This window comes from Miniopterus natalensis, chromosome 20 (genome assembly GCF_054644295.1).
Source record: "Miniopterus natalensis isolate mMinNat1 chromosome 20, mMinNat1.hap1, whole genome shotgun sequence".
Lineage (NCBI taxonomy): Eukaryota > Metazoa > Chordata > Mammalia > Chiroptera > Miniopteridae > Miniopterus > Miniopterus natalensis.
In genome coordinates this window covers 20,560,369-20,586,117 of record NC_142100.1, presented here as the reverse complement: position 1 = coordinate 20,586,117, position 25,749 = coordinate 20,560,369, and the positions used below count along the sequence as shown (strand labels likewise).

The window sequence follows — 25,749 nt, the reverse complement described above, 5'->3', positions numbered from 1 at the left end:
TCTGCGGTCAGCCACCTCCACCTCATGGGCAGCATTGTCACCACGGGGTGGATGCCTCCAGATACTGCCCACTAGCCCTGCAAAAGGATGAGTCCTGCCACCTGCTGCTTCTGCTCCTTCCTCAGCCACTGCACCCTCTCTGCTGAGGCCCTCACTCAGAGGCACCGGGGCTAAGTCGGCCCGCAAGCTGCTTCACGAAGGATCGTCTCCCTCCCTCACCCGGGAAAAGCACAGCAGGGATGGGCGGAAAGAATGTACCTATAGATATGTACATACCACAGTGCTGTACTTTTGTATGTAGCAATCATGTAAATACATGTATGGATTTTATAATATACATATTATATATAAATCTATAAAGGCATATTTTTAGAAAAACAGCGCACCACTGCTTCTTTTGAAAATAGTCTAAGAATAAACTGAATTTCTACAGAGCTTCCCGCCTCAGTCATTGCATGCCTGGAGGGGTTGTTTGGTACGAACGCAGCTTGCCTTTCAGGACCGCCACTGGCTGGCATGAAGAGGCAGAAATAGTGAGTCCCCAGTGCGCACCTGGGAGGCCACCTCATATACTAGGACCCAACCAGTGGATTCAGCCAGGAAGGGGCACCTCCCGTGGAGGGTGCAGGCATCCTGTCAGTGACAGCTGCTCGGGGAGCAGTGGCCGAAGGCGCCGCCTCCACGCCCACCCTGGCCTGGGCTCCCTGCCAGTGAATGCTGCAGTTGCGCAGCACGGGCAGGCCCTCCAGTTGGCAGAAACTTCAAGCCAGAAAGAAGTCGCTGCAGGCAAAGCTTCCACTGCATCCTTCCGGGCATGTGGAGAATAAACAGGGCGCTTCCCCGGGCCTCTTACACATGTGCTCTTGGCCAGTGCATGAAACCGGAGAACCTCAACCTGGACCAACCTCTCGTGGAGAAAATGAACTTGGCTTCTCAGAGTGTCCCTGGGCCTCGAGGGGCACCTGTTCAGGACTCAGGCAAGAACAAACAAGAGCTGGACACAATGGGTGGAAGAAGCCAGGCCCACCCAGAGCACAGCTAAAGAGAGGAAACAGACCCTGGAAGAAAATTTGGCAGCTTGAACCTTTATTTTTAGTACTTTTTTTAAAAAGCATAATTAGAAACTTTCAATACAGAAATAATCCTAGCAAACCATTTAAAAGTTTTGTTGTTCGACAGGATTTCACATCAGGTCCACCAGAACGTTGGTCCAGCCCTGTGAGTCCCCCACCCCCACCCCACCCCCATTCATGCGTACTAACTCAGCGGGACAGGCACAGTCGTCACCAAAATCACCCCACCACCTGGGTCTGGACATCCAGTTGCCAAAAGCCACGAGGGTTTCTCGCCTGGGCTGGAAACTTCCAGGACCCCCTCCTCTTATTGCTTGAATTTGCAAGCATTGCCACACTGGCGTCACCTTAATGCTCAGAGTGGAGTGTGCTGCCCACCCAGGACCCATGATCGGCCAGGACAGTCTGAGGACGGAGACCACGCTTTTGCTCTTGGCCCCCAACCAGACAAGGCTGCCTGCTGGTTGGCCCTGCGGCCACCCTCCACAGCACCACCTTCCCAGGCCCACAGAACTCCCCCAACTCATCCTGCGGCTCCAAAGTGAAGGCCAGTCACATGGAACCACAGCGTTTTGGCAGTTTGGGGAAGTGGGGAAACAGGTCAAAGGTTTGAAACCCCGTTTTGATTAAAAACCCCTCAACAGTGTTAACGAGGAAAATCTGCAGTGTGATCTGTGATGTGATTGTCCAGTCAGGGCTTCACCTGGAAATGGTCTAGGAAAGGAAATCTAATAAAACACACCATGGTGTTGAAATAAATTATTCCCAGGTTACGTGATCCTTTTAGGGGAAAGGTGAATAAAGTGTCCCAAGGAGGAGGAAAGGGGACAGTAATCAAGTGCAGATAACCCTGGTTTTTCCTCCGAGGGACCACGGTAGGTCAAAGCTGGCTGGCTCCCAGCCCAGCTGCCATTCTTTCCCACCTGCTAAGAAATCCTCGTGCTACCTTTGTACTAAAAAACAGTCTGTCAGTGATCCGAGGCTGCCTGCCATCCAGCGCAGAGGCATCATCCCCACAGTCCAGCAGCACCCACTCCCCACACTGCAGACCCAAGAACTCAGTGGGACACCCTGGACCAACACAGACGAAGGCGAGCGGCCCCTTCTCCTTTCCTACCAAGAAACGTCCAGGAAGGCAGGGCTGCTCTGCCAAGAGCCCAGCCCCACAATGACAGGAAGCCATTTGCTTTTTCTAAAAACACTGGACCCGAAGGAGAGGCCACAACTTTTGCTGCTGTGCCAACCAAGCCTCGGGAAGAGAAGAAAAGTGTGAGGAACTTAATTCATTTGATTTGGCTTCGTTTTCTTAGCTGTTAAAATAATGCTCCTAAGCCCCGTCCCTGCATGAACACACCCTCTCTCTGCTGGAACTGAAACAGGTTGGTATAAATAGAAGCCACAACTCCCCTGGGTTTGTAGCTTAGAGGCGTCTAGAAGGCAGGACAAGAAATTGTTGGCCAAAGGGCAGGAGTGACTCCTGTGGAACTAAAGGGCTGGGCCAGCTGAGGGCAGGGCCTCTAATGGGAACCCCAGGCCTACGTCAAGGCCAAGCCTCCCAGCTGTCAGAATGGTTAGGGGTAGGGGGCGGGGATGGGGGTGGGCAGGGAGGGGCTGGGAGCACAGATGGCACAGGCTCTGAAGATGGTGAGCCACGACCTGCCAGTACAGAAGTCAATGACGGCCTGCAGGAGAGAATGAGGAACGTGGAGCCCACTCCACCAGCCCAGGTTGGCAAAAGACGTGGCGATCCTTTCTCCTCAGGAAGCTGCTGGCGGGCAGAGCGGCTGGGGAGGGAGGGTCTGTTGCAGCAGGCTGGCGTTAGGGAGGCAAAGCCAGAGCAGGACGAGGGTGACACGGCCGGTTAAAGCAATATACATTATGTACAAACTGGTTAATCAGTCCGCTCGCTGGCAGCGTCCTCGCTGGGCCCAGGCGCCTTGGCCAGGGGCCAGGGGCACCAGAAGGGAAGGGCAGGTTGTCCAACACCTTCTTGGTACTTGAGGGGGAGGGGAGGAAGTGCCGATGGCGCCTCCAGATACAAAAACGTGGAGAGAATTCTTAAATAACGGCACGAAACTGAGACTGTCCCCCGAGAAGCCCTGCAGGCCTCGGGCCAGGGAGTGGCCGCAGTGCAGTCTCTGCAGTGGGCTGGGTGTGGCATTAGCAGCAGCGTTTCTTTCGTTTACTATTCCTCGTGAGCTTCACCACATCGTTCTGTTGCTGCTGCTGCTGTTTCGCTAAGTTGTCTTTCTTTGCTCGGAGGACCAGCTCTGTGATGCAGTTGAACATCTGTGAGGATGGAGGACGCAGAGCAGGCCTCAGACCTCGTGCGGAGGCCCTGTCTCGGTGCTACCTCTGCTGGCCAGCAAGGCCACCTCCCAGGGCCCAGCTATTTCTACTCGTGAACTTTTTGGTATGTATGTCCCCACACCCGTTCTAGAAGGAGGTGGCAAACTATAAAGGTCAAAGAGGAACAACATCAAAGACCAATGAGCTGTGTCCAGGGGAAGTCAATCTCTCAGGATTTTCCCATCTTTTTCTTAAAGAGAAAGAACCCCTTTCCTTCAGTTGGAATCTTTGGACAAGACAAAGGTACCCCTGCTCTGGTGATGGATTAGAGGGACCCAGAACCTGCCCACCCCATGCCACCTCACTGCACATCCTGCCTAGAACCTTCCCCAGACCCCAAGACGTCCTTGTGATACCAGGATCCACCTACCAACCCACAGTTCTGTCCTCCACGGGAAAGGTATCATCAAGCACGTGACAATTTGCTTCACACAGGGAGCCTAGGGACCATAAGTTGCCACCCAAGGTGACTAGGACCCCACCACAGGCTCCCACGTGGAAAGACCCATATTGTGATCCTAGCCTGACTAAAGCACGGGGTGTTCAGGATGCAGTGGGAATCCAGCTTCCCTGGGCCTCTGGACTCCACACACCGTGGGCAGGACTCGCCCAAAGCCCTGAGCGCAGCGAGCCTGGGCTTGTGGCAAAAGGCCCAGCATTCCTCCCATAGACTTCCGACTACTTTCCAGCAGGCCATGCAGAAGTGAAGGGAAGCTGCCAGGCTGGAGGCTCAGCAGGTGCCACCTGAGCTCTGGAGGCCAAGGCCACAGGGAAAACTAGAAAGCAGGAAGAGGTGACAGCAGTGGGGCCAGGGCAGGGACAGTGGGGCAGAGAACTGAGTGGAAAATGCATGGCTGTGGTATGGACAGGTCTAAGTTTGATTCGCCCTCTTAACGACCTAGGTAACGTTCCTTAAGTTGGAACCTCAGTTTCCCATCTGAAAGGTGGAAGTAATTTACTTCAGAGGACTGCTGAGATGTGAGCTAACACTTCAAAGGGCCTGGCAATTCCTATGATGTTTTCTGTCACCACCTGGGTGCCCCAGACAGGCAGGCCAGCCGTGGGGAAGTGGAGGGCATGGTGGTGGAGCGGAGCTGGGCCCCACTCCCTCCCTGCCCCTGCTCTGGCCCAGGCCTCACCTCTTCCACGTTGACATTCTCCTTGGCGCTGGTCTCAAACAGCTGGATCCCCATCTGCCCGGCGAATTTGTAGGCATCTTCTGTTTCCACCACCTTCCGCTCGGGATCATCATTCTTATTCCCCACTTCAAGGCAAAGCAAAGTCAGCTGGCCCTGCAGAGCACCCTGGCACCCTCCACCCCACTGTCCCCATCCCAGTGAGCCCAGTCTCACCTAATATTCGACACACATCATCACAGTTCTGGTTAATTTCGTGAAGCCACCGTTTGACGTTGACAAAGGACTCGGCACTGGTGACGTCATAAACCACGATGACCCCGTGGGTTCCCCGATAATACCTGTAGGGCCAGGGTCTGTGTCAGAGCTTCAGCCTGCAGCCAGGAACTGGGAGGGGGCGAACGCTTTCCAACCAGGCACCCTGAGTCTCTGCCTGGCCTCACAGGGACGCACTGGCACTGTGCCTCCGCCAGCAGGAAGGGGTGCTCAGCGGCACTGAATCTCACGCTGTCTCCAAGGCACCAGTGAGTGCCCGGCCCCAAGGTGGCAAATCGGTGTTCAGAGTCTGCCACTAGCTTGAAACTTCTTTGAGGTTCTTGTTTTATTTTAAAAATTCAGGCAAGTTTTGCATTTGACATCATATTATCACTACCCTTGGTGTGGTTTTTGTTGTGTTTTTTGTTGTCACCCAAGGATACTTTTTCCATTGAGTTTAGAGAATGTGGATGGGAGGAAGGGAGAAACATCAACGTGAGAGACACACTGACTGGTTGCCTCCCACATGCGCCCTGACCAGGGCCTGGGGATCAAACCTGAAACCCTGGTATGTGCCCTTGACAGGGAATCGATCCTACAACCCTTTGGTGTGTGGGTTGATGCTCTATCCACTGAGCCACATGGGCCAGGGCTCACTATCCTTGTTTTTCTCTCCTCAAATCTTAGTAAAATGCCATTCCAAGAAGACACACCATTTGTCAAACCCTGCCAAGGTCTGCACTCCCTCCTCTGGAGACAGGTGGGCACCTCCCATCCTGCCACTCATCCATGCCAGTGGCAGGGAGAGCATGGAAACAGTATGGGCATACAGGCACAATTCAGAAGAGGGTGTCCTACATATGCCACCTTCCAAACATACAGACCCCAGGACCTGAGGTCAGCTAGAAGATCTGGAAGGCAGGAGGGTATAAACATTCCCCTTCAGACACTGTCTCACTCATTCCCATGGTTCAGTAGGACAGATGGGAGGACGTCAACCTGGGGAGGAAGAGGACAGGGCCTCACACTTCCACCTCCCTGGAGAGCCTTCCCAGACCAACACGCAGCTGACACCCCTGCCCGACGCTGTAACCACTCAGAGCTGCAGAGATTCCCACTCACCAGGGGCTCCTGAGAACAATGAGGTAAGAACCAGTGCCCACAGCTTTACATTGGGGGGCCCTACCAATCAAGCCATCTAAGCACTGTGCCCCCAGAACCAGCCCTGCCCCTGCCCCCCGGCAGTTGCTGCTGAGAGTGCCAGGTTATTACCTGTTCAGCTTGGTGGACACCCACCTGAGCAGGTACAAGTGCAGGCCAAGAATCGGGAAGAGACAATTTTCCCCTGCCAGCAAAGTGTGGAACAGTGGAATGTGTTTAGGAACCCTCCTTTGCTAAAGGTTATTAAAGATGCCAAGAAATACCTGCAACCCCAGCACAAAGCCCCGACTGCTCCCTGAGAAACTCCACCCTTCTCTGGGGCCCAGACAAGGGACTTTACCAGCAACACAAAGACTCAGAGCTCTGGCCAGGAGAGCACCAGTGTCTTTGGGCCACCTGTTACCACCGCCATCAGTAATCACTTCCACTCACCACAACTTAGATCTGTGCCAGGCACAGTGCCCAGCGCTTTATATCCACTACCAATTAACCTTTGCAACCACCTGGTATGACTAACGGGGGTTGCCATTTTACCAGTGAGGAAATGAGACTAAGTGACCTGCCTGAAGTCACACTGCCAAAGTAAGGGCAAGAAGATCTAACTCCAGGGCCAGGTATTGTCACCTCTCCCTCTCATCTCACTATCCCACACCTCACTACTACTCCCTAAACCCACACCCCTGGCCACACCTCTTGGTCAGCAAAACCCAGCTACCAAGAGACAAGAAAGAAACTGTGAGAGGGTGACAATGGGGCTCTTTCTTGGCAGGCTAACAGGATGTAATTTTAGTTTCTCTTTTAATGCCCTAAATCTGAAAAGGCCACACTATTGTACCTGACCACCCGAATCCCTGAAAAGACAACAAACTCCCATCTCTTCCAAGTCTTCATTCTTCACCAGCTGCCATCACCGAGTGTCAAGTCTTTCCATGGCCCCTCGGCATGGCCTGCAGAGCCGCCTCCTGCCTCATGAGAGGCGGAGGCGGGGACCCCAAAATGGAGCTACCTTCAGCCTCCCCAGACAGGACAACCAGCAGAGGCTGAGTGGTGACCGCAGGTGCCAGGGTGCAGGATTGCCCCTTCTCAAGTAACCTGAAACAAACACATTGCCCTCAGGCAGGTGATTAACTCATCTCCACAACAGAATGAAGGAGGCCGTTCACCCCCTCCCACCTCGCCCTGAAAGAAACCGACCTCATGGCAGCCTGGGGAGGGGCTGTGGGTTCTCTGCTAAAAGGGCCCAGGCACCCCAGAGCCCAGAGCCCAAAGCATTTGTTGTGGCCACAGGCCCAATAATCTCTTGAATTCCCTGACTAGTTTTAACCCACAGGCAGCATTAGAGAACCTGCCATCTGCCTCAGCCCCAGTCCCTTGGGGGTGAGGGGTCAGCAGAGAACAGGACTGTGGACTGGTTAAAGGCAAGAGCCTTGGTATCAAACCTCAATTCAACTCCTGATTGACCAACTAGCTAAGTCACTTCACCCTCCCTGGGCCTCACTTTTCTTGTTCATAAAATGGAAATAATGACAGGACTCTTTTTATCAGGATTAAATGAAATGAAGTAGGTAATGTCCTTAGCGACAGACTCAGCCCAGGATAAGAACATCCGGAGTCAATGCCTTGGTCTGACCAAGAGGTCTTAGTCTAGTTTGGGCCTGGACACACGGGGCACCCAAAGACACCCATCCTCCCCTAAAGAGCCTCTGACCCCAGTTGGCCTCCTTAAGGCCTCGCTAACAGTTACTGAGACACTAGAGGCTCAGGAAGCTCATCAGCAAGTAGTTACAGAAAGCGACACTAGGCAGACCACAGGACGGGACCCCTGGGGTTTTGGGGCATCTCGGACCACAGTATACAAGTGTTCACTACAGGGCTAGCCCAGCGACAGAAACCCACAACAACTGCTCGGGATCCAGCCCCTTGACCAGGGTCACCCAGCCAGCAGCCCCTAACATCCCCCCCATGCTGCCAGCCACCACCACAGGGGCTCTTTACCCCTCACACTTCCCACCCTCGGAAGATTCTGCAGCCAGCCTGAGGTCTGCCCCGTTTCCATGCTGAAGGCAGGAAAGGGATCTCTGGCCGAAGAACTTCCTCACCCACCTTCCCAAGCGCCCCCACTCACACAGGGACCACTGGAGGGCGACAAAGGAGAGGCCTACCAAAGCAGCAGCTACTATGGATCAGACACTGGCTCCTACTCTGGTGCTTACACCACCATGGAAGCAGGAGCCCTCTCAGAAGTCCCCTCATCTGTACAATGGGGACAATAATAGTATCACCTGCAGAGGGCTCAATGAGATCCTTGTGAGGCCCAGCACAGAGTACCTAGCACATAGGACTCAGCATTAAAGCAAAGCCTAAAGATAAACGCTCTGGGAAACTGAAGCACAGAACATTTAGGCAGCTAGCCCAAGGTCACACAGAACAGAAATGTAAATTCCGAACCATTTGCCTTCAGAGCCCTGCTTTTTCCTGAAACCTATTCCATTAACAGCCCAACAACCAAGAGCCCCTCCACAGTACTCCAGGCGTCTGGAGCTCCAGCTGGGTCTTCCTCCTATTTGCAGCTAAGTGTCACAAATGTGCTGCGTCAACACAGGAGAGCAGCCCACTGGGTGAACCAGGTTCCCAGTAACCAGCTTTAGGAGGCCAAGTAGTGGCCTCTCAACAGCCTCCTATGCACCGGAGCCCCTTCCAGGCCTCCCAACAGAGAGAAGCCAGCGCCCAGAAGTCAGGGTCGGTGATGGGAAGCTGCACAGCTGACCCCAGCTGTACCACTGACAACCCAGAAAGATAACTGTCATTGACTAAGTGTCTGACAGCCAGGTGAAGCCCGTATCACTGTCATTCCGTTTCACAGACAAAGGAACCATGGGCCAGAGGGTACACTGACAGATACTGTCCTGCCAGCCCCGAGTCAGGGTGCTCAGCCACTGCCCACCCACGGACAGCAGCCATACCTCATCTGTTCCTCCTCTCACATCTTTAGGAAGGGGAAGGCTCAGCTTGACACCGCCAACTGTGGCCAGCAAGGAGCTTACATCCCGACAGCCCCAGAGGCCCACCCCGTGACATTTCTACCACAACCCAGACAAGTCACTCAAGTGTGTCCAATGTCGGTGGCGAGAGGTCAGAATGGGGGCAGGCCACCCTAACTCACGTGGAGGTGATGGTGCGGAAACGCTCCTGCCCAGCCGTGTCCCAGATCTGCAGCTTCACTTTCTCCCCGTTGATCTCCACGGTCCGAATCTTGAAATCCACTCCAATTGTGGTGATGTAACTGCCTGCAAGCACACACCCGTTATCGAGGCCCTCAGGTGCCCCAGTCAGACTAGACTGCGCTCACTCTGAGCCCAGCAGGTTCGAGGTCCCAGGGACATAGTTCTGAATAAGAAAGAAGTGATCCCACCTGGGCGGAATGGCTCAGTGTGGCTCAGCAGCTGAGCGTCAATCTATGAACCAGGAGGTGATGGTCTGATTCCTGGACAGGGCACATGGCTGGGTTGCAGGCTTGATCTCCAGTAGGGGGTGTGCAGGAGGCAGCCGATCAATGACTCTCTCATCATTGATGTTTCTCTCCCCCCCCTCCCCTCTCTGAAATCAATTTTAAAAAAGAAAGACACTTCTCTGCCCTGATGGAGCCCCCTGGAGCCCACAGTCAAGGTGAGGGCAACAGACATGATACAATGAAACAAAGTGATAAAGAGATAAGCGCCACTAAGGAAGGAAAACCAGGGATGTGACTGGGGGGAGGGATAGGCTCCTTTAATTAGAGTGGCCAGGCTGTTTGTTAGCTATGGCCTGAGAATGGTGGGAGGCTATCATGCACTTTACGTTTTTTCTTTTCTATTCTGTTCCAAACAAGCCACAAAATTAACTTCCTAACACACAAGTCATATGACCTGCAATTTGAAAAACAATGCTCAAGGCAGAGGAGACAGTAACAAAAATAGCAGTGGGCTGAGGGGGTCATGTGAGATCAAGTACAGAATCAGAGGCAGGTAGGGAGGGGGTGCAGAGGCCTGATCTTGGGACATCTGTACCATTTGGAGAGCTTGGACTTTCTCTTGGGTGTGACGGGAAGGCACTGAAGGTTTTCATTAGGGCATGAGCTGCATTATAAACAGCTCTCCTGGGGCATCTGTGTGAATGATGGAGTGGAAGATAATTTCTGGCCAATGTAACAGTCCTGTCAAGGCTTACCAAGGCACCAATGCTAAGACACGTTTTTGCTCCATTTGGAGCTTACAGTATAACACAGTGCTGCAGACAGGACACACACACACACAACTGACTCTATGAAGTGTCAAAACTCTAGGCGATAGGTCAAAGTTCAAGGTGGGGTGGAGATCAAGGAAGGCTTTGGGGAGGAGGTCACATTCTAGCCTAGCTTGAAAGAATAGGTAAAATGTCAAAGGTTGAGATTAGGTGGGGGGAAGACATCCCACCCAGAAGAAAAGAGCAGAGGCAAAACAGAGAGAGAACACTGAAAAACAAGCCAGCCCAGGCACTCTGTGAGCACTGGATGACACCAAGGAGTGTGGCCAGCACCTACTGCTGCAGGCACTCAACAAGCAGCTGGTGGCTGAATGAATGAGCGAATGAGCGAGAGAGCTTGTGAAACAAGAGAATGAATGAACAGTAGAAGCAAGAGAGGTGAGCTGAAAATAGATTATGAAGACCAGTGGTTTTCAGCAGAGAGGGCTGTGTCCCTGCAGAGGACACTGGGCAATGTCTGGAGGCATTTTTGGTTGTCACAAATGGGGGTACGGGGGCAATGCTATCTGGTGAGTGGAGTCCAGGGATTTTGCTCCACATCCTTTACAGAATGGTCCCCACAACACACAATCATGGGGTGCAGAGTGTCAAAGGTGCTGAGGTGGAGAAACCTTGCTATAAACTCTGCTCACCTAAGAGAAGGCTGCTGAGGTTTTAAGCAGGGGCAAGCCCCTGGCAGAGCTGTGTACCAGCAAGATAAACTCAGCAGTCTGATGGGGGTGGGTAGGAGCTGCTGTAATGCTTCAGGCTAGAATCAAGATACTGGCAGCAGAATCAAGAGGAATGACAAGGCAAAAGAGAGCCCTCCAAGAGTGGAAGCCGATAGGATGGGGACTCAAGAGTCATAAGGAGGAAGAGGAATAGTTTTCAACATAATGAGAAGCTGCCCCTTTAGTGACCAGCCTTGAACAGAAGGTACTAGCAATAACCGCTGGTAGGTATGGAAAGGTTACTGGGTCCCAGGCACTGTAAGTTGCAATATCACAGGTGACCCTCTCAATAACTCTCTGTGGGAAGGGCGATGATGAGTCCCACTTTACAGATGAGCTGAGACTTAGTCAGGCTCACGGTCACGCAGACAACTCTTTCCACATCACACCACCAGTGGTGCCGCAGGACAACTGCTGGGAGAAACCCACTTCTCCACCAAGAGAGGCGTTAGCCATGGAATCACTTCCTAGTTTTAGCTCACCCCTTAACCACACCATAGGGAATTCCCTACAAGACAGTCACTTCATCCTTGGTCAGAGGCCAAGCCAGCCCCAAGCCTCGGCAATGAACCTGATGTATTCAACCAACAAAAACACACCCACTTCACCAGTGATCAGGGAAATACAAACAGACAAGATAGCACTTTTTGCTGAATGGCTTAGCAAAAATGAAGACTACTAAGACTCAGCATTGATGGGTCAGTGAGAGTGTCAGTTCACTTAGTACAGCTTTGAAAGCTCAGAGTACTGTGAAAAAGTTAAATGCATATACTTCCTGCTCTCTGACTCTTCTTCTATACAAGAAGAAACACACAATGCAGCCCAAGAAATGCAGCATCATTGAAACTAGAAGCACCACATATCAAGAGTGCTGTTACTGAACCATGTGCATCCATGCACAGCCCAGGAAACTTCAGAGCCATTCAAAAGAACCAGAGGTCTGTATGTAGCCGTGGAAGGATGAGCCTTGATACCCTGAGGGAAAGACAAGTTGCTGACCCACTGCATGTGGAGAGGAGAAGAAATGTTGGAAAGCAGACACCATACTGACCAGAGGCTACCCGCGCACCAGAGGTGGCAGGTGAAGGGAGAGCTTTCATTTCTCACTTCATTGAGTCCTCCTGTTTGAAATTTTATACAGGTACATACTAAATTGCAAATTTTTTTTTTAACTTTTTTTTTCTTTTTTAAATGCTGGGGCACAAAAAGACCCAGGGTGGCCAAAGTATGGGCCTATAAAGGATTTTTTTGAACCAGACAGATTAAAACCAACCACAGAGGCTTCTAACCTGTGTCTCCCTCTGCTTCCCCTTCCTTCAGCCTGCAATCGGAATGACAAGAGTTCCGACATGAGGCAGAGGCAGGTGTGTTCTGGTGCCAGGTAAAGATTTCAAAACCGAAACACCCCAGCAGCACCCCAGGGGCACACTCACCTGAGAAAGTGTTGTCTGCAAAACGTAACAGTAAACTGCTCTTGCCTACACCTGCAAGAAAGAAAGCAGGAGATGAGAGGAGGGACGGGTCCCCTCCCTCCAACCCAGTCCCCCTTCCTTCTTCAGGGAGAGGACACTCAGGTCCTAACTCTTAAGCTCAGAGAGACCCAGCTCCCTCCTCAATGACGCTTTTGATCTCAAGCAGCCACACCCCAAGAACATCTCCCCCATTCAATCTCTGACCTTTTCCAGGGTCCTAGTGTAAGACAAACTGCCCCCCCCAAGCCCAGGAGAGAGATGAGAAAAGGACTCGTGCCCAGGTTCTGTGCTGAGGGCTAGCTAGCCTCAGCAACCCAGAGGAAGGTACCAGATGACAGAAATAAAGAAGGGAAAGGTCAACCAAATGATACGGGCCCCCACGTGCATCTAAAACATGGTCCCAAGAAAACTGCACATCATGTATGGAGCTTTGGTTTGTGCGCAATGTGAGGCGAGGACCTGCAGAGCTGCAAAGAACCCTTGAGATCATTGGGGCTATTCTGCAGGTGAGGAAACAGGCCCAGACAACTAGAACCAACTGTCAGCCATCTTACCCCAGTTATGTCACTGTCAGCTGGATCAGTGAGGAGGGGTGTCTGCCATACACCTATCAGCCCAACAGCTCCCATGTACTCAGAGCATTTCACTTGCCACAGCGTCTGCTGGCACACTTGTTACCAGACAGGCGGAACCGTCATAAGCTTGGCTTCCTTTTACTTCAACACACAGCAGCTTTAGCCTGCCAGGTGCAACTTGTCATGTGTCCTCCTGTCCCATCCCCTACCCCCACCACCCCTAAGGCCAGCTGGGTCAAGTGACCACAGAAGGAAAGAATTAGCATGCATATAGTGCTGTGTGTGTGGTGGGCACTTCAGTGCTCCTATAACTCCAACTGCATCTGTTAAAATGAGGCAACTGAAGCTCCAAAAAGCTAAGCAGCTGGCCTAGGGGCCTCCATGGGAAGTGTGAGCTGAGATCTGAATCCAGGGCTGTCTACTCCAGAGCTCTAAAGCTCTTTCCAATACACTGCTCAGGGAGTCATCTTGTGTCCCTTTCAGGAAGTTGAATACAAAGACCCCAAAGGGGCTCCTGCATCTCACTCCTGGTCAGCTTTTAGCAGCAGTGCTATAAAAGCTAATTTGAAGAGATCTTAGCCTAGGGTCTCAGGAACCCCCATAACTAAGTGCAAATGTTGAGTATATGTGCACATTCATGGGGAGGAGCCCACAGTATATTCATCAGCACCACAGAGAGGGTACTACCTCCACCCCCATCCCCAGCTTTGCTTCTCTAACCCTAACTAATCCAGAAATCCTCTGATGATCTCATCTGGAGACTTCTCCAAGTGAATACACTGTCCAGGGAGGCCCAGGAAAACTTGTTTTATGCAGTAAACCTGGGTCTGACCTTCCCAAAGGCAGGCTTGGGGTACTGCACCCATGGTACCTGCTGCTCAGCCCCTGCCTGTGCCGGCAGTGCTCTTGCTCTGAGCCACTTCCTCATTGCTGCCTCTGCGAGGCTTCCTGCTGAGCCCAAGGAGAGCCCAAGTCCTGGGCTGGGTCCCTCACGCAGCTCTGCCCAACACCAACACCCCATCAGCCCTGCCAGCTCCTTTGCTTCCTCCTGGAGACTTCTGGGTCCGCTTACTCAGCTACAAGCTGTGTCTGGGCAACTAGGCTGTGAGTTCTTCTAGGAAGGCGATCTAGCCTCACCCAGGACATTCAATGTGCTGGAAGCCAGGCCCAGCACTTAGTAGGTGCCAGTGAAACACTGTGTAATGAATTATGACTAAACGGACGCCAATCACACTGACAGCTATGCTATCTAACACTATGACTGCAGCATTAACAGGAGCCAAAGCAGTGGTTTTCAAACTTTGGGGAGTAGCAGAATCCTTTTTTTAAGTTAAATTTTATCTGACTCCTCTACATCTAAAACAGGTAAGAGGGAGGTGCTCTCTCTGCATGAAGCAATAAAGCAGCAGAGTTCCCTCCAGCTTGGCCTCTCTGGGTCCCCTCCAATCACCCCCAAGCTCCTATGCAGAGCTTCTGAAACCACGAGGCTGCAGAAAGACCACTACAGTCACCACATCAATGGCTCCTTCGAGCCTCAATTTGGGCCTGACACCAGCCTCCAGCATTGCTCTTCCCTTTAAATGGAACAAACACCCACCCTGAGAAATGCCATCTCCTAAATATCCCTGGAAGAGGCCTCTTTGGGAAAACACACCGCTACCATTCATCCCACAGCACTGGCCTAAGGAGGGGGAGTGACAAGTCCCAATCTACCTTCACCACAGCTGAATCAACAGCTTCCCAAGGGTCATATCTAGTATGAAACCCAACCAGTCCAGCCCCATCATCTGTTACTCTGCAAGGAGCAGAGGCTGGACCTCGATGCCTCGGTAGCCAGGAGACACAGATTTATTCTGCAAAAACTACACACACCACTCTGTCATCACCGTGCTCCCTGCAGCACACTCCCTCTCTCCCTTGCTTTCTGCCTTTTGGGCTACACAGATGCTCTGGCCTTCAAAAAGCCTCCACAGAAATCTCAGCTCTCAGCCCTCAGCCCTGCTCCTCCCTTGGGCTATATAGTTCCCTTACTCCTCTTGGCTTCAGTTCTAGTAGACTGTTGAAGACCTTTAGACCTTCAAGTAAAGTGCTCTCAATTTCAAACCTGGCTCAGCAACTAATTCACTGTATAACCTCCAACAAGTCACTTCCCTTCTCTGCGTCTCAGTTCACTCCTCTGTAAAGCGAAAGTCTTTAGCTCACTGACGGCCACTCCAGCCTCCGGGTTCTAGGAATGAGGATGGCTGGCCTCCTGGATGAGATGAAATGCTGTTACAAATCAGAGCCAATGTCAGAACTTAAGAGAAAGCGAAGACCCTTAGGCATAAAGAAGAGCTGCAGGAGCTGAGGGAATGTATTCCAGAAGCGTGTACAACGTGGCAGAGTAGGAAGAACTCTACATTTACAAAGAAAGAAACTAACATTCACTGAGGGCCTACTGTTTGCCAGGCCTGATACCAGCTGCTCACACGTGAATCCATGTGCATTAACTCCTGGCTTTGCCTCTGATGAGCTGTGTGGCTTTGGGCAGGTCGGTCAACTCCTCTGAGCCTTAGTTTGCTTATCTGACAAACTACACAGGCACAGGGTGAGAGCCAGGCGAGAGCGTGTGGAATCATTTGATAAACCTCAAGGAAGCATCCACAGAAGGAGCCCAGGTCAGGGGAGTGCATGATGTTCGTCTCCTTGCTCGGTTGCCAAAGCTTAGTTTGAACGTCTGTGGCTACCATCTCCCTAGTCTCCTAAGGGTTTGGCTTTGAGTATCGGCTCACTGTCGGTAGAACTTAAACTACAAAGCAACTGTCTCCTCTACTACAAAGCATCTGTAGTCCTCCACGCTCAGACTGAACCAGGAGCCAGATCACATAAATCTTGACCCAGGGAGTCTTCTCCCACACCTGACTTCCGAGTGAAAAAATCAATACACCATGCCAAATGTACTGTGAGTAAGGGGCCAAAACCATCCCCTGGGTTTTCAGGAGAAGAAAGGTCAACAAGCCGCATCTTCTTGCTGAGTTTATGCTTTTCATTTCTGGATATCAATCCAGGCCCTAGATGTCTTGCAGAAGGAAAAGGACCCCTGACCATAGTGGGCTGACTTTAACTCCAAAAGGAGAGAAATCACCCCAAGGCCAGCCCCTCAGAACCAAGGCCAGGGCTGAAATCAAATCCCATAAAGCCATAAAAAGCCTCAGGACTCAGAGGAATGCCGGAGGCCATCTCCAAGAGCAAGTCTACACAGCTTGTCTGGCTTTCTTTTATTCAAACCACAACCTCCTCCTGTCTAACTCCTTCCCCAACCGCAGCTACTCTACATCTCCGTAGTTAACCCCTAATTTTTCCTCTTACCTCTCCCTTCCACTGGTAACCACGGAAACCTCAGCCAGCTTTTACCTGATCCAAACCACCAACCACATCTCAATCCAGCTTCACAGTGAGACCAAAACCCACCCACTTCCCTGGCCCAGCTATGACACTGTCACCCAACACTCCTACATCAGGGACTTACGACTCCTTTGGTTTGGTCCCCTCCTTCCTTAACCATCCATGGGCTCCACCACCAACCTGGTCTCTGCCTCTAGTCACATGACCCCCTGTCCACATTCAACTCCGGTCTGGTCAGGTCTATAAATTCTGCGTGCTCCCCAGCCTCCTTCCCCATCATATAATCCCAGCGCCTCAGTTATGCTCCCATAAACCTCCTGAGGCCTGCCTCCCTGACCTCTTGGTCACCCCATAAACCTGCGTACCCGCCACACTCCAAACACCTCTACCCTCCACCCTTTTCCAGAAACCAGACTACCGCTTACAAGGATACTTAATATTCATTCATTCGACAAATATGCGTTAGGCACCTACTGGGCGCCAGGCACTGCACTGGGCACCGGAGAGGCTGCAGTGCCCTGACCTAGGATCTCTCCAGGAGTGCGGATATGGTCAGCACACTTTTGTAATACTGGCTGACCCACCTCCAGTGCCCGTCAGTATACATACAGCACATAAGAGCAAACAAATATTGAACAGTTAGTTTGAGCCGGGCCCTGTTCCGAACACTACCTGTGCATTAGCTCACTGAACACTCAATCAGCCCACTAAGGCCAACCCTATTAGCCCATTTTACAGATGAGGAAACGGAACCAGACGGAGACAGAGCAATGGCAATTCAGCAAAGATGGGCCAGGCCCTGTGCAAAGTGCTTTACCTGCCTTACCTTACTGAAACCTCACAGGGATCCCATGAGGCAGGTTGTGGGAACATGCCGACTTTGCAGAGGAAGAAACTGAGGCTTACAAGGAGACTGATTACCATATCAATAGAAAACATCTGCGCTAAGCACTTTTCCAGCTTTACCTCATCAAATGCTCACACCACCCCCAGCGAGCAGCGAGGCAAGTTCCCACTTCTCGGATGAGGAAACTGAGGCTCAGAAAGGCGAAACAACTTGCCCAGGTCACACAGTGAGAAAGCTGGCATTCCCAGGACTCCAACCCAGGTCTCTCCAACTCCAGAGATCGCGCGACTAGACCAAGGTCACACGTGAGGCAGCGGCAGGCGCGGCGAGTGGACCGGGAGCGCCGGCCCCGACCCCTGCTCGCCCGGCGCCTCCGCTCCCCCGCGCTGCGCCCCAACCTCTCCTCCGCACGGCCCGGACCCCCCGGTGCGCCTCTGGGGCCAGCGACCGCCGGGCAGCCCCGCCCGCCCGCCTCGCGCGGGCCGGCACCTCCCCGCCCGCCTGCCCGCCCCGAGGCCCCCGCGGGCCGCGCCCGGCAGGGCCCACGCCGCCTGCGGCCGCCTCGGCCCTCACCGCTGTCGCCGATGATGAGCAGCTTGAAGAGGTGGTCGTAGTCCCGGGCCATGGCGGGCGGGGGAGGCGCGGGCAGGCGGGCGGGGTCGGTGCTGGCCTCGCGAACCGCAGCTCCCTCCGGGCTGCTCCGGCAGCGGCGGATCCACTTCCCGAACAAACAGCCGGAACTGACAGAAACACCTCCCTCCGCTCCCCCTCCTCCTCCTCCTCCTCTTCAGCAACCGCTGCCGCCGCTGCTACCGCCTCCCTCCTTCCCGCCCCGCCCCTCCACTGCGCAGGCGCAGCGCCTGGCGCCGTCTGTGCGCAGCCGCAGCCGCAGCCAGCCGCGCCCTCTCCGCGCTCGCGCCCCGCGCACGCGCCCTGGCAGTCCCGCCGGCGCGGGCTCGCTTGCCCGCTTCTCTTGGCGAAGGTGGCCGCTGCGGCCCGTGGCCCTCGGCGGGGACGGAGGGGCTGCTGTCGAGCCGTAACTGAGAGAAACCGAGAGCGCCGGAGAAACCCGACTGTGGCCCGGGACGGACTCGCTCCTTCCTCTGGGAGCCCCGCGAGCGCTGCGCAGAGGAAAGGACGGGCGTGCAGTGACCGTGGGAGCGGTGCCGTGGCCGAGCTCCCGGTTCCTCCAGGCTCGGGCTCCGACACGCCGCCCCCGGGGTGCTGGCGCCGGCCCCCTGCCGTGTCCCGAGCCTGTGGACCGGACGCCGAAGCGGTGGTCGGCTGCTGAGTTTTACGGGAGGGGAGTCGCCCGCCGGCGCTCAGCCGCCAGGAGCCTGGCCTCTGAGGTCAGCTCAGGGTCGAGGTCACATCCTAGCGCTGGAACCCCTCGGAGCTTCTGTTGCCTTCTTGGTAAAATGGGGAGAGTAGTTCGATTCAGAGCCCTGTCCAGCTTGACGCCGAGCCTGGAAGTTTAATGACCGAGGGTGTGAGAGGCGACCCCGAGACCGAAGCCGCCGCTCCCCCGGCTGCAGGTTCACGCCATTCGCTTCCTCATCAGCCCCTTTTCCCCCCAGTGTTAGAGTTAAGTTCCCACCTGCCCTAAAAATAAGATGCTCCTACTGCCATCCTCATCATAGAACTGCAGAGATTTGTAAATTCCTTACAGCCCTGTCCCTTTCCAGTCCCATACTTGTAGGATATTTCTACTTAAACTTTTTTTTTAAAACTTGCCTATAAAAAGTAATGCTCTGGATGGGTGGAGCAACAAATCGATGTCTCAAATCAATCAGTAAAAAAAAAAAATTAAAAATTAAAAAAATGTTTTAGGTCATGCTCATTGTTTTAAAAAAAGTGTATAGAAGTTTACCAAAAAGTACGAGTCACTACTTTTCCTTCAGATCCACTCCTCACAGGTAACCTCTTAATGTTTCTTGGGTGCCTTAAAATGCTTAACAAGCATACATTGAACGAATAAATGTCCTTCAGTGAATTTCCCGTCCCTGTGCAAACACATACATGTACGCATGCTGCTTTTTAACAGTACACTGAGACAGTTTAACTCCATGGTGGTGCTCCCTATGGCTGTACTGTAACCGCTGTGCGTCTCAGGCATTCATGTTGTTTATAGTTCTTCGTTCCTGTAACAATGTTGCAGGGCAGATCCTTGAACAGCAAGGGGGGTGTCTGAGTCCAGCTCTGAGTTGTTTTCCCAGGAGCCGAGAATCAGTGCGGTGATGTCAAAAGAACATGGGCTTGGAATCTGAAGGCACTAGCTGGGAGAGGGCTGCTCCTGTGACCACTGAGAAATGGACCTTTTTGGTCCAAGATAGGTTAGTGGGATCCCCTTTGATCCAGCTGTTTTACTTAGGAAGTATCAGGGAAGAAGGAAGCCTCAGGGGAGCCACCAGGCAGGCGCACTCAACCCTGACCAGCCAGTGAGGCAGCAAGTCACCAGACCATCTTCTCAACCTGCTCTGGAGTTGAAGAAACTTTGGTTTGAATACTAGCTTTGAAATCCTGGCTCCATCCCTTTTTAAAAGCTTTGAGCTTTTGGATAAGTCATGTCAGTGTCTCAGAACCCCAGGTCCCACACAGGGTAGTTGTGAGCTATGTTTAGAGATATGTTTGTAAATCGTTGCATTTTGTACAAACAAGGCAAGATCTTCCACCAGCAAAAGGATTACGGCTCACTGAAGGCTCAGATGATAGCATTTTTTTAGTAATAACAGATTATATTTTCTAGACAATTGTATTGCACTCTTAATAGATTACAGTAGAGTGCAAACATAACTTTTATGTGAAACTAGGAAACCAGAAAATTTGTGGGACTGACTGGCTTTATTGCGATACTCGCTCTTGTGAGGTGGTCTGGAACTGAACCTGCAGTGTCTCCAAGGTATGCCTTGTGTGCATGTGATGAACAGTAACTAGTGCTCTTAACCAAGGTCACTGTACACTGACTCACGCATACTTTCAGGCATGTCCCATTGTAGACTCTAGCACACATTTCCAAGGCAGCCTCCAGACATCAGGGCTGCAGGATACTTTTGAGAAGTAGAGCAGAACTGGCCATTATGAAGACCAGATGCCTGACTTGCTTGCCTGTGTCTTCTGGAAAGCAATAGGTATTAATTCCTCCATTTATTTAGTAACCAATTATTTAATGTATTATTTGTTTATTATGTGCCACAGATAGTAGAGCCTTTTCCCTCCAGGAGCTTGCAGTCTCATTAGAATAAGATATACTCATGAAGAATCAAAGTTACAAAACAATATAATAGATAAAATCACTGTCAAATAAGCAGTCTAGACTTCAGAGGAGGAGCGCTATCACTTTCAGCTAGAATGATGGGGAAGAGATTTCATCACAAAGATTTCCTGATGGAATTGGAATTGAGAGAGCTTTGAATGACAGGTGTATTTAAACAGCCACTGTCACAGCCTGTGAGAATCATCAATTTTGTCTTTGAGAGGGAATTCCCTATAGGCCAGGAGATGTGCCTGACGTCCCAAAAATGAAGCTCTGAGTGCATTTCCTGTAGAAACACTATTTTACATTTACTTAAACTACAATGATTGGAGCTATGTTTTGGTCGGTAGATAGATAGGTGGTAGATACTTTATATGTACATATATAGATATAGATACACACTTCCGTGACCTGAGGTAAGACTCAGTATGTATTACCGATGGGAAGCTTTGTTCTACTGTTAACAGCCAGCTTACAGATAAGCTCTTGCAACACCACCTGTTTGTACCATTAGAAACTACACTGGGTAGGCACTGAAAGTTTCTGAGCACAGAAGCAATATCAAAATGCTACTTTAGGAAAGTAATCTGGTGCAAGCATGCAAGATGGAATCCAACTGCAGCACTTTAGAGGTTATTGCTGAAGCCCAGGTGTGAGGTAACAGCAGGAAGGGACAGGTGCAGAAGGCAATATGCAAACAATATCAACCAAAGCAGCATTTAAAAAAAAAACAAAAAACCACAAAAATCACATACCTGGCAATTCATTCACTAATTCAGTAAATACTGTGCACCTACTAGGTGCCAGGCACTGTGCTGGGCACTGAGGATATAACATGAGCAAAAAACAAAGCCCCACCCTTATGGAGCTTATGGTTCCTTTAACAAATATCTGAGGGCTTACCCTGTGCCAGACACTGAGCTGGAGATTTAACAGTAAATGAAACTGTAACATCCCTGCTTTCACAGAGCTTACGTTCGGTAGAGAATGCAAATAAATACCTGTCTAGAGAGAGAGGAAAATAAGGGGCAAGGAGCTGGCAGAGGTTTACAGAGACAGGGACACTATGGAGGTGGTGGGTATATACTGTTTGTTTAAGAAGTTTGGCAGGGAATGAAAAGAGCAAAAGAATGGGTGGTGAGAACGGCGGCGTTGAATGAAGTATTTCTCAGGATAGCAGAGGTGGGGGAATGGTAAGGATTGAGTAGCATGGTCTGAAGATGGGTGAAGGGCGCTTTAAAGAGCTTAGCTGGCAAAGGAGAGTCGGGAAGCGCAGTGTCCCCAATGCAGAGGCTGTGGGTAAAGGAGAGGGGGCCTCAAGCCTGAGGCCTGAGGCCTTGGAGGCAGAGCCAGCAGTGCCCCAAGGGTAGCAGTAGGAGAGCTGAGGGTTAGCACAGTGCAGGCCTGGAGGGACCTGTGAATCCAGATCTCAGACTAGTCAGCAGTGGATTCTAAAGTTGCTGAGATAGGTAGCAAGGAGGAAGCATGTTTCAGTCATGTAAGAAGGTAGAAGTGGGTGTAAGTGGGGCTTTAGAGAGGGCAGGTGAAGTGAATGTCAGGGACTAGTGAGGGACAAAGATAGGGCACTATCCAACATGCTGGCCCAAGGGGGAAGGAATAGAGGAAAGTGCATCTGGCCTCTTTGATGGAACTGGAAATTGGCCCTTTATCCCATACCTGCATGCCTGATGCCATACCAAGAGGCTTGGCAATGGCCTTGCATTGCCCTTAGATAGCCCCCAAAATCAAGTGGCATTAAGTACCTTGATTGCAGGGACCATCCCGGTATCCTCTGGGGCCTAACGCATGATAAGCACTTGGGTGTCTGTTGAATTAAGGTGAAGCCACACACAGAATTTAAAGAGAAGGAATATCAGAAATAATATAGTTTAACTCTCAAGTCTGCTTTATGAGGGGCATGGGCCAAATCTGGGGTCTCTCACTATAACTCCAAGAGTCGATCTCCACCCCCTACTCCCACCAAACCCTTCAATAGGATTTTAGTCTCATCTTTTAGATCACTTGTTCTCAAAGTGTGGTCTGGGGACCGCAGGGCTCCCTAAGACCCTTTCTAAGAATCAGTGAAGTCAAAACTTGTTTCATAATACTAAGATGGCATTTGCCTTTTCCACTCTTTCACTTACGAGTGTACAGTGGAGTTTTCCAGAGCCTACATGACATGTGATATTTCAACAGATTGCAGGAGCAGACGTGAGAATCCAGACATTAAACAGACTTGCAAAAATGTAAAACCATACCACTCTCCTCACTAAAATGGCTTGTTTTGGAAAACTTAAGTTCCATCCGTCATGGATGGTTATTTGTACTAACCTGTAAAGGGTTTATTATTTTTTAATGAATTATTAAAACTTTTAAAGTTGACTAGATTTGATGTCTAAGATGGTAAATATCAATAGGTAAGGTGTGTATAAGCAAGAGCTCTTTGGGGTCCTCAGTAATTTCTCAAAGTGTAAAAGGGTCCTGAGGCCAGTGTTTGAGAAATGCTGGATTAGATACTGCTGCACTCCAGCTTCCACCTCCCTTTTTTAAGGGAATCTACATGGTAAGAAGGATCTACTGTAGCTTATGACCAGGCTGCCACCTCAGAGAAATCTCTGAGTAGCATCAGAAAGTAACTGGTGTATTCCATGTGAGCACTCTCGAGTCTCACCCAGAAATCCCAGAGGTAATAATCCTTGGACCAGTTTTTCTAGTTTCCTGAGCTTCACCACCACCAACACTACCCTTCCACCCCAGGAGGCTGCAGGGAACCTTCCTAACAGAACCCGGGGGCAGCTCAGAACCACCCAGTGAAGTAACGGCTCCACCTCTTCTGGAAAAGTGAAACCGTCACTCCACAGAGCCATATTCCAAGAACTTGATGAGTTTCTTTTGTTCACCTTCCAAAATTATTTTTATAGAAAGGCCCTGGGGCTTGGTGACCAGAGTATCAAGAAATATGGGTTTTTTTCCTATTCTGCAGCCAACTACCTGGCTACATGACCTTAGAGATTCTCCTTTCCATCTGTACCTCAACCTTACCCTCAGAAATAAGGACCAGCCCCTCCTGGTCTCTCCCACAAGTGTGCCAGCCACACCGCTTAAACAAGAATGGCAAAGTGCTTTCCTGCTCAGGCACAGTGAGGACCCATCCATGAGCTCTTTCTCTCACTCGGTGTTTCAGTCAAGCACAGTCCTTGTCATGCCTCAAAAGAAATGTTTCAGTTAGCTTTCCAAACTTCAGGTTCAAAAAGTTATCACTGAATCTGCAAACCCTGGGCCCAGCAATTACCTCCTGAGTGGGAGAGGACTGTCCTTGTGACACGCCGTGGGTGGTAATAGGTACCCACCTAGTGTCGTTTCTCTTCATTGACACCTCATTCTGCTCACATCAGCCATGTAGGAGCACCTCCTGTGTGCCCGGCCTGTGCCGAAAGCATAGTCTCACTCCAGACAAGCCTGTGGCTGTGCAGATAGAGACATGTGGCTCCGGGAGGCCAGAGAGCATGCTCCAGCTCACCTAGCTGACTAAGCGGGGAGGTTAAGGTTCAAACCTGGCTTGAGTGGTGCAGCTCTACCACAATACAGTACACTAAAACTCGAAAGCACTATCTGCATTTCCTCAAAAACATTTGTAACCTAGATCTTTAAGTCAGGCTGCTTCCTGTTTTTCCCTATTGTTCTAATTTAGAAAGGCTTGAAGGCAATTTAAGACACTCCACAAAGAACCATACTAAGGAAAACATTCCTAACTGCCAATCTTGTTTCAAAATCTACCCTCAGTAAAATGTCTCCAAGTCCCTGCAAATAAAAGTGTCCCTCCTGCAGGTCCCTTGTCCCTCTAGCACCACAGCAGTGTGATGGTGGAACTTAGCTGTAGGTTTGGTTCTGGAAGGGATGTGACATGTCACATTCTCCCACATTTTATTTTTATTTTTTTCTCCCACATTTTAAAATAATCTTGATGTTCAGGATTCCAAAGGTTCCAAGAGTCGGTTGAAGGGCTGAGAATACTGTTCAGTTTCTCCTGTATTAGCTAAGGGCATATTGTGTCATTGCCTCTCAGGCACATGGCAGAGAAAGATGGGAGTCCCCTCTCTAGAGAATCCAAAGTCAGAAAATAAATTTCTTTCCAAAAGACTTTCCCAGCAAGTGTCGTATAAATTGGGTGAGCTATTGATCAGGCTGAAGAGCAGCTGGGTAAGGCCTGGGCCGGGAAGAGCCCTGGGCCGGGAAGAGCCCTGGGCCAGCCATCCAGAGCCCTGCAGCGTTTACCTGCTACACTGCACCTGGACTCACGCTGCCTGGGCGCCAGGATGTGAAACGCACTGTTCAAAAGCAAGAAAAATGCTTGTGTCTAACTAGCCAGCACAGAAGTAAGAGAAAGGCTAGGAATCTGAGCTCTGGGGACAGATTGCCATTTATTAGCCATGTAACCTTGGGCAAGTGACTTCTCTGTGCCTCAATTTCCTCTGGAAAAGGGTAAGAAAAAGAGAACTTACCTCATAGGTTGAGAGGAATAAATGGAAAAATGTCACCTGTGACAATTTCCATTAATCCCTAAGGGATAACTTTAAGAACAAGAGAGTTTTAGAGCTCCCATTCCAAATTCCCCGTTCTACAGAGGAGCAAACTGGCCCAGAGAAGCTAGATGACTTGCCCAAGGCTACACAGCTCTACCAACCACCAGGGCCAACAGTTTTGCTTCCCTGCAGCCAGGAGCTATTTCCTCCAGGGTGTTCAGTCTGGGCTACTGTTTTCAGGATGCTATGACTCTGGGCTGACCAGGTCCCTTTTTGTCTGCTCCACTGTCATGTCTGGGACAGCCCTTCACAGCTCACTTACTGGGAGCTCACGCCCTCCTTCCAGACTCTGGAAATGAGATTCCACATGATCCGGAGCCTTGAGTCACCCAACTATGCTGAACAGAGAGATCTCCTCCTCCAGTTTCTGGAACTGGAACCTGGTGTTTTTCCCTTAGATTTTGCTCAGTGTCTTCCACCTCTAAGGACCTCGGGTTCCCCTCCCAATTTCAGACTGTGGATTGAACACCAGAGGTGGACATACGCATCAACTCTAAGATCCTGGAGGAAATACTGAAGACCACCTCAGGGGCTTAACAGAGGTTCCCAGCCTATAGCCCCTCACCCAGAAACTTCATCTGCCTCCCCCGGCCTAACTGGCAGAGGTGACCACATATGCACACAGCTTGCTGGACATATGCCCTAGGCAGCAGGGAGGATGCCAATGACC

At 51.2% G+C, this 25,749-nt stretch overlaps 1 protein-coding gene across 1 annotated transcript; it reads right to left on the bottom strand.

Annotated features, from left to right (window-relative positions):
• Nucleotides 1–1,069: 1,069 nt before the first annotated feature.
• RAB35 (RAB35, member RAS oncogene family) lies at nt 1,070–17,995 on the bottom strand. Its single transcript, XM_087828350.1, has 6 exons — nt 17,817–17,995; nt 12,399–12,449; nt 9,138–9,261; nt 4,775–4,899; nt 4,562–4,686; nt 1,070–3,362 (listed from the first exon to the last, which is right to left on the bottom strand). The coding sequence occupies exons 1-6, from the start codon at nt 17,866–17,868 to the stop codon at nt 3,234–3,236; spliced, it is 606 nt and encodes a 201-aa protein (XP_087684476.1). The 5' UTR covers nt 17,869–17,995; the 3' UTR covers nt 1,070–3,233.
• Between the last annotated feature and the right edge of the window lie 7,754 nt (nt 17,996–25,749).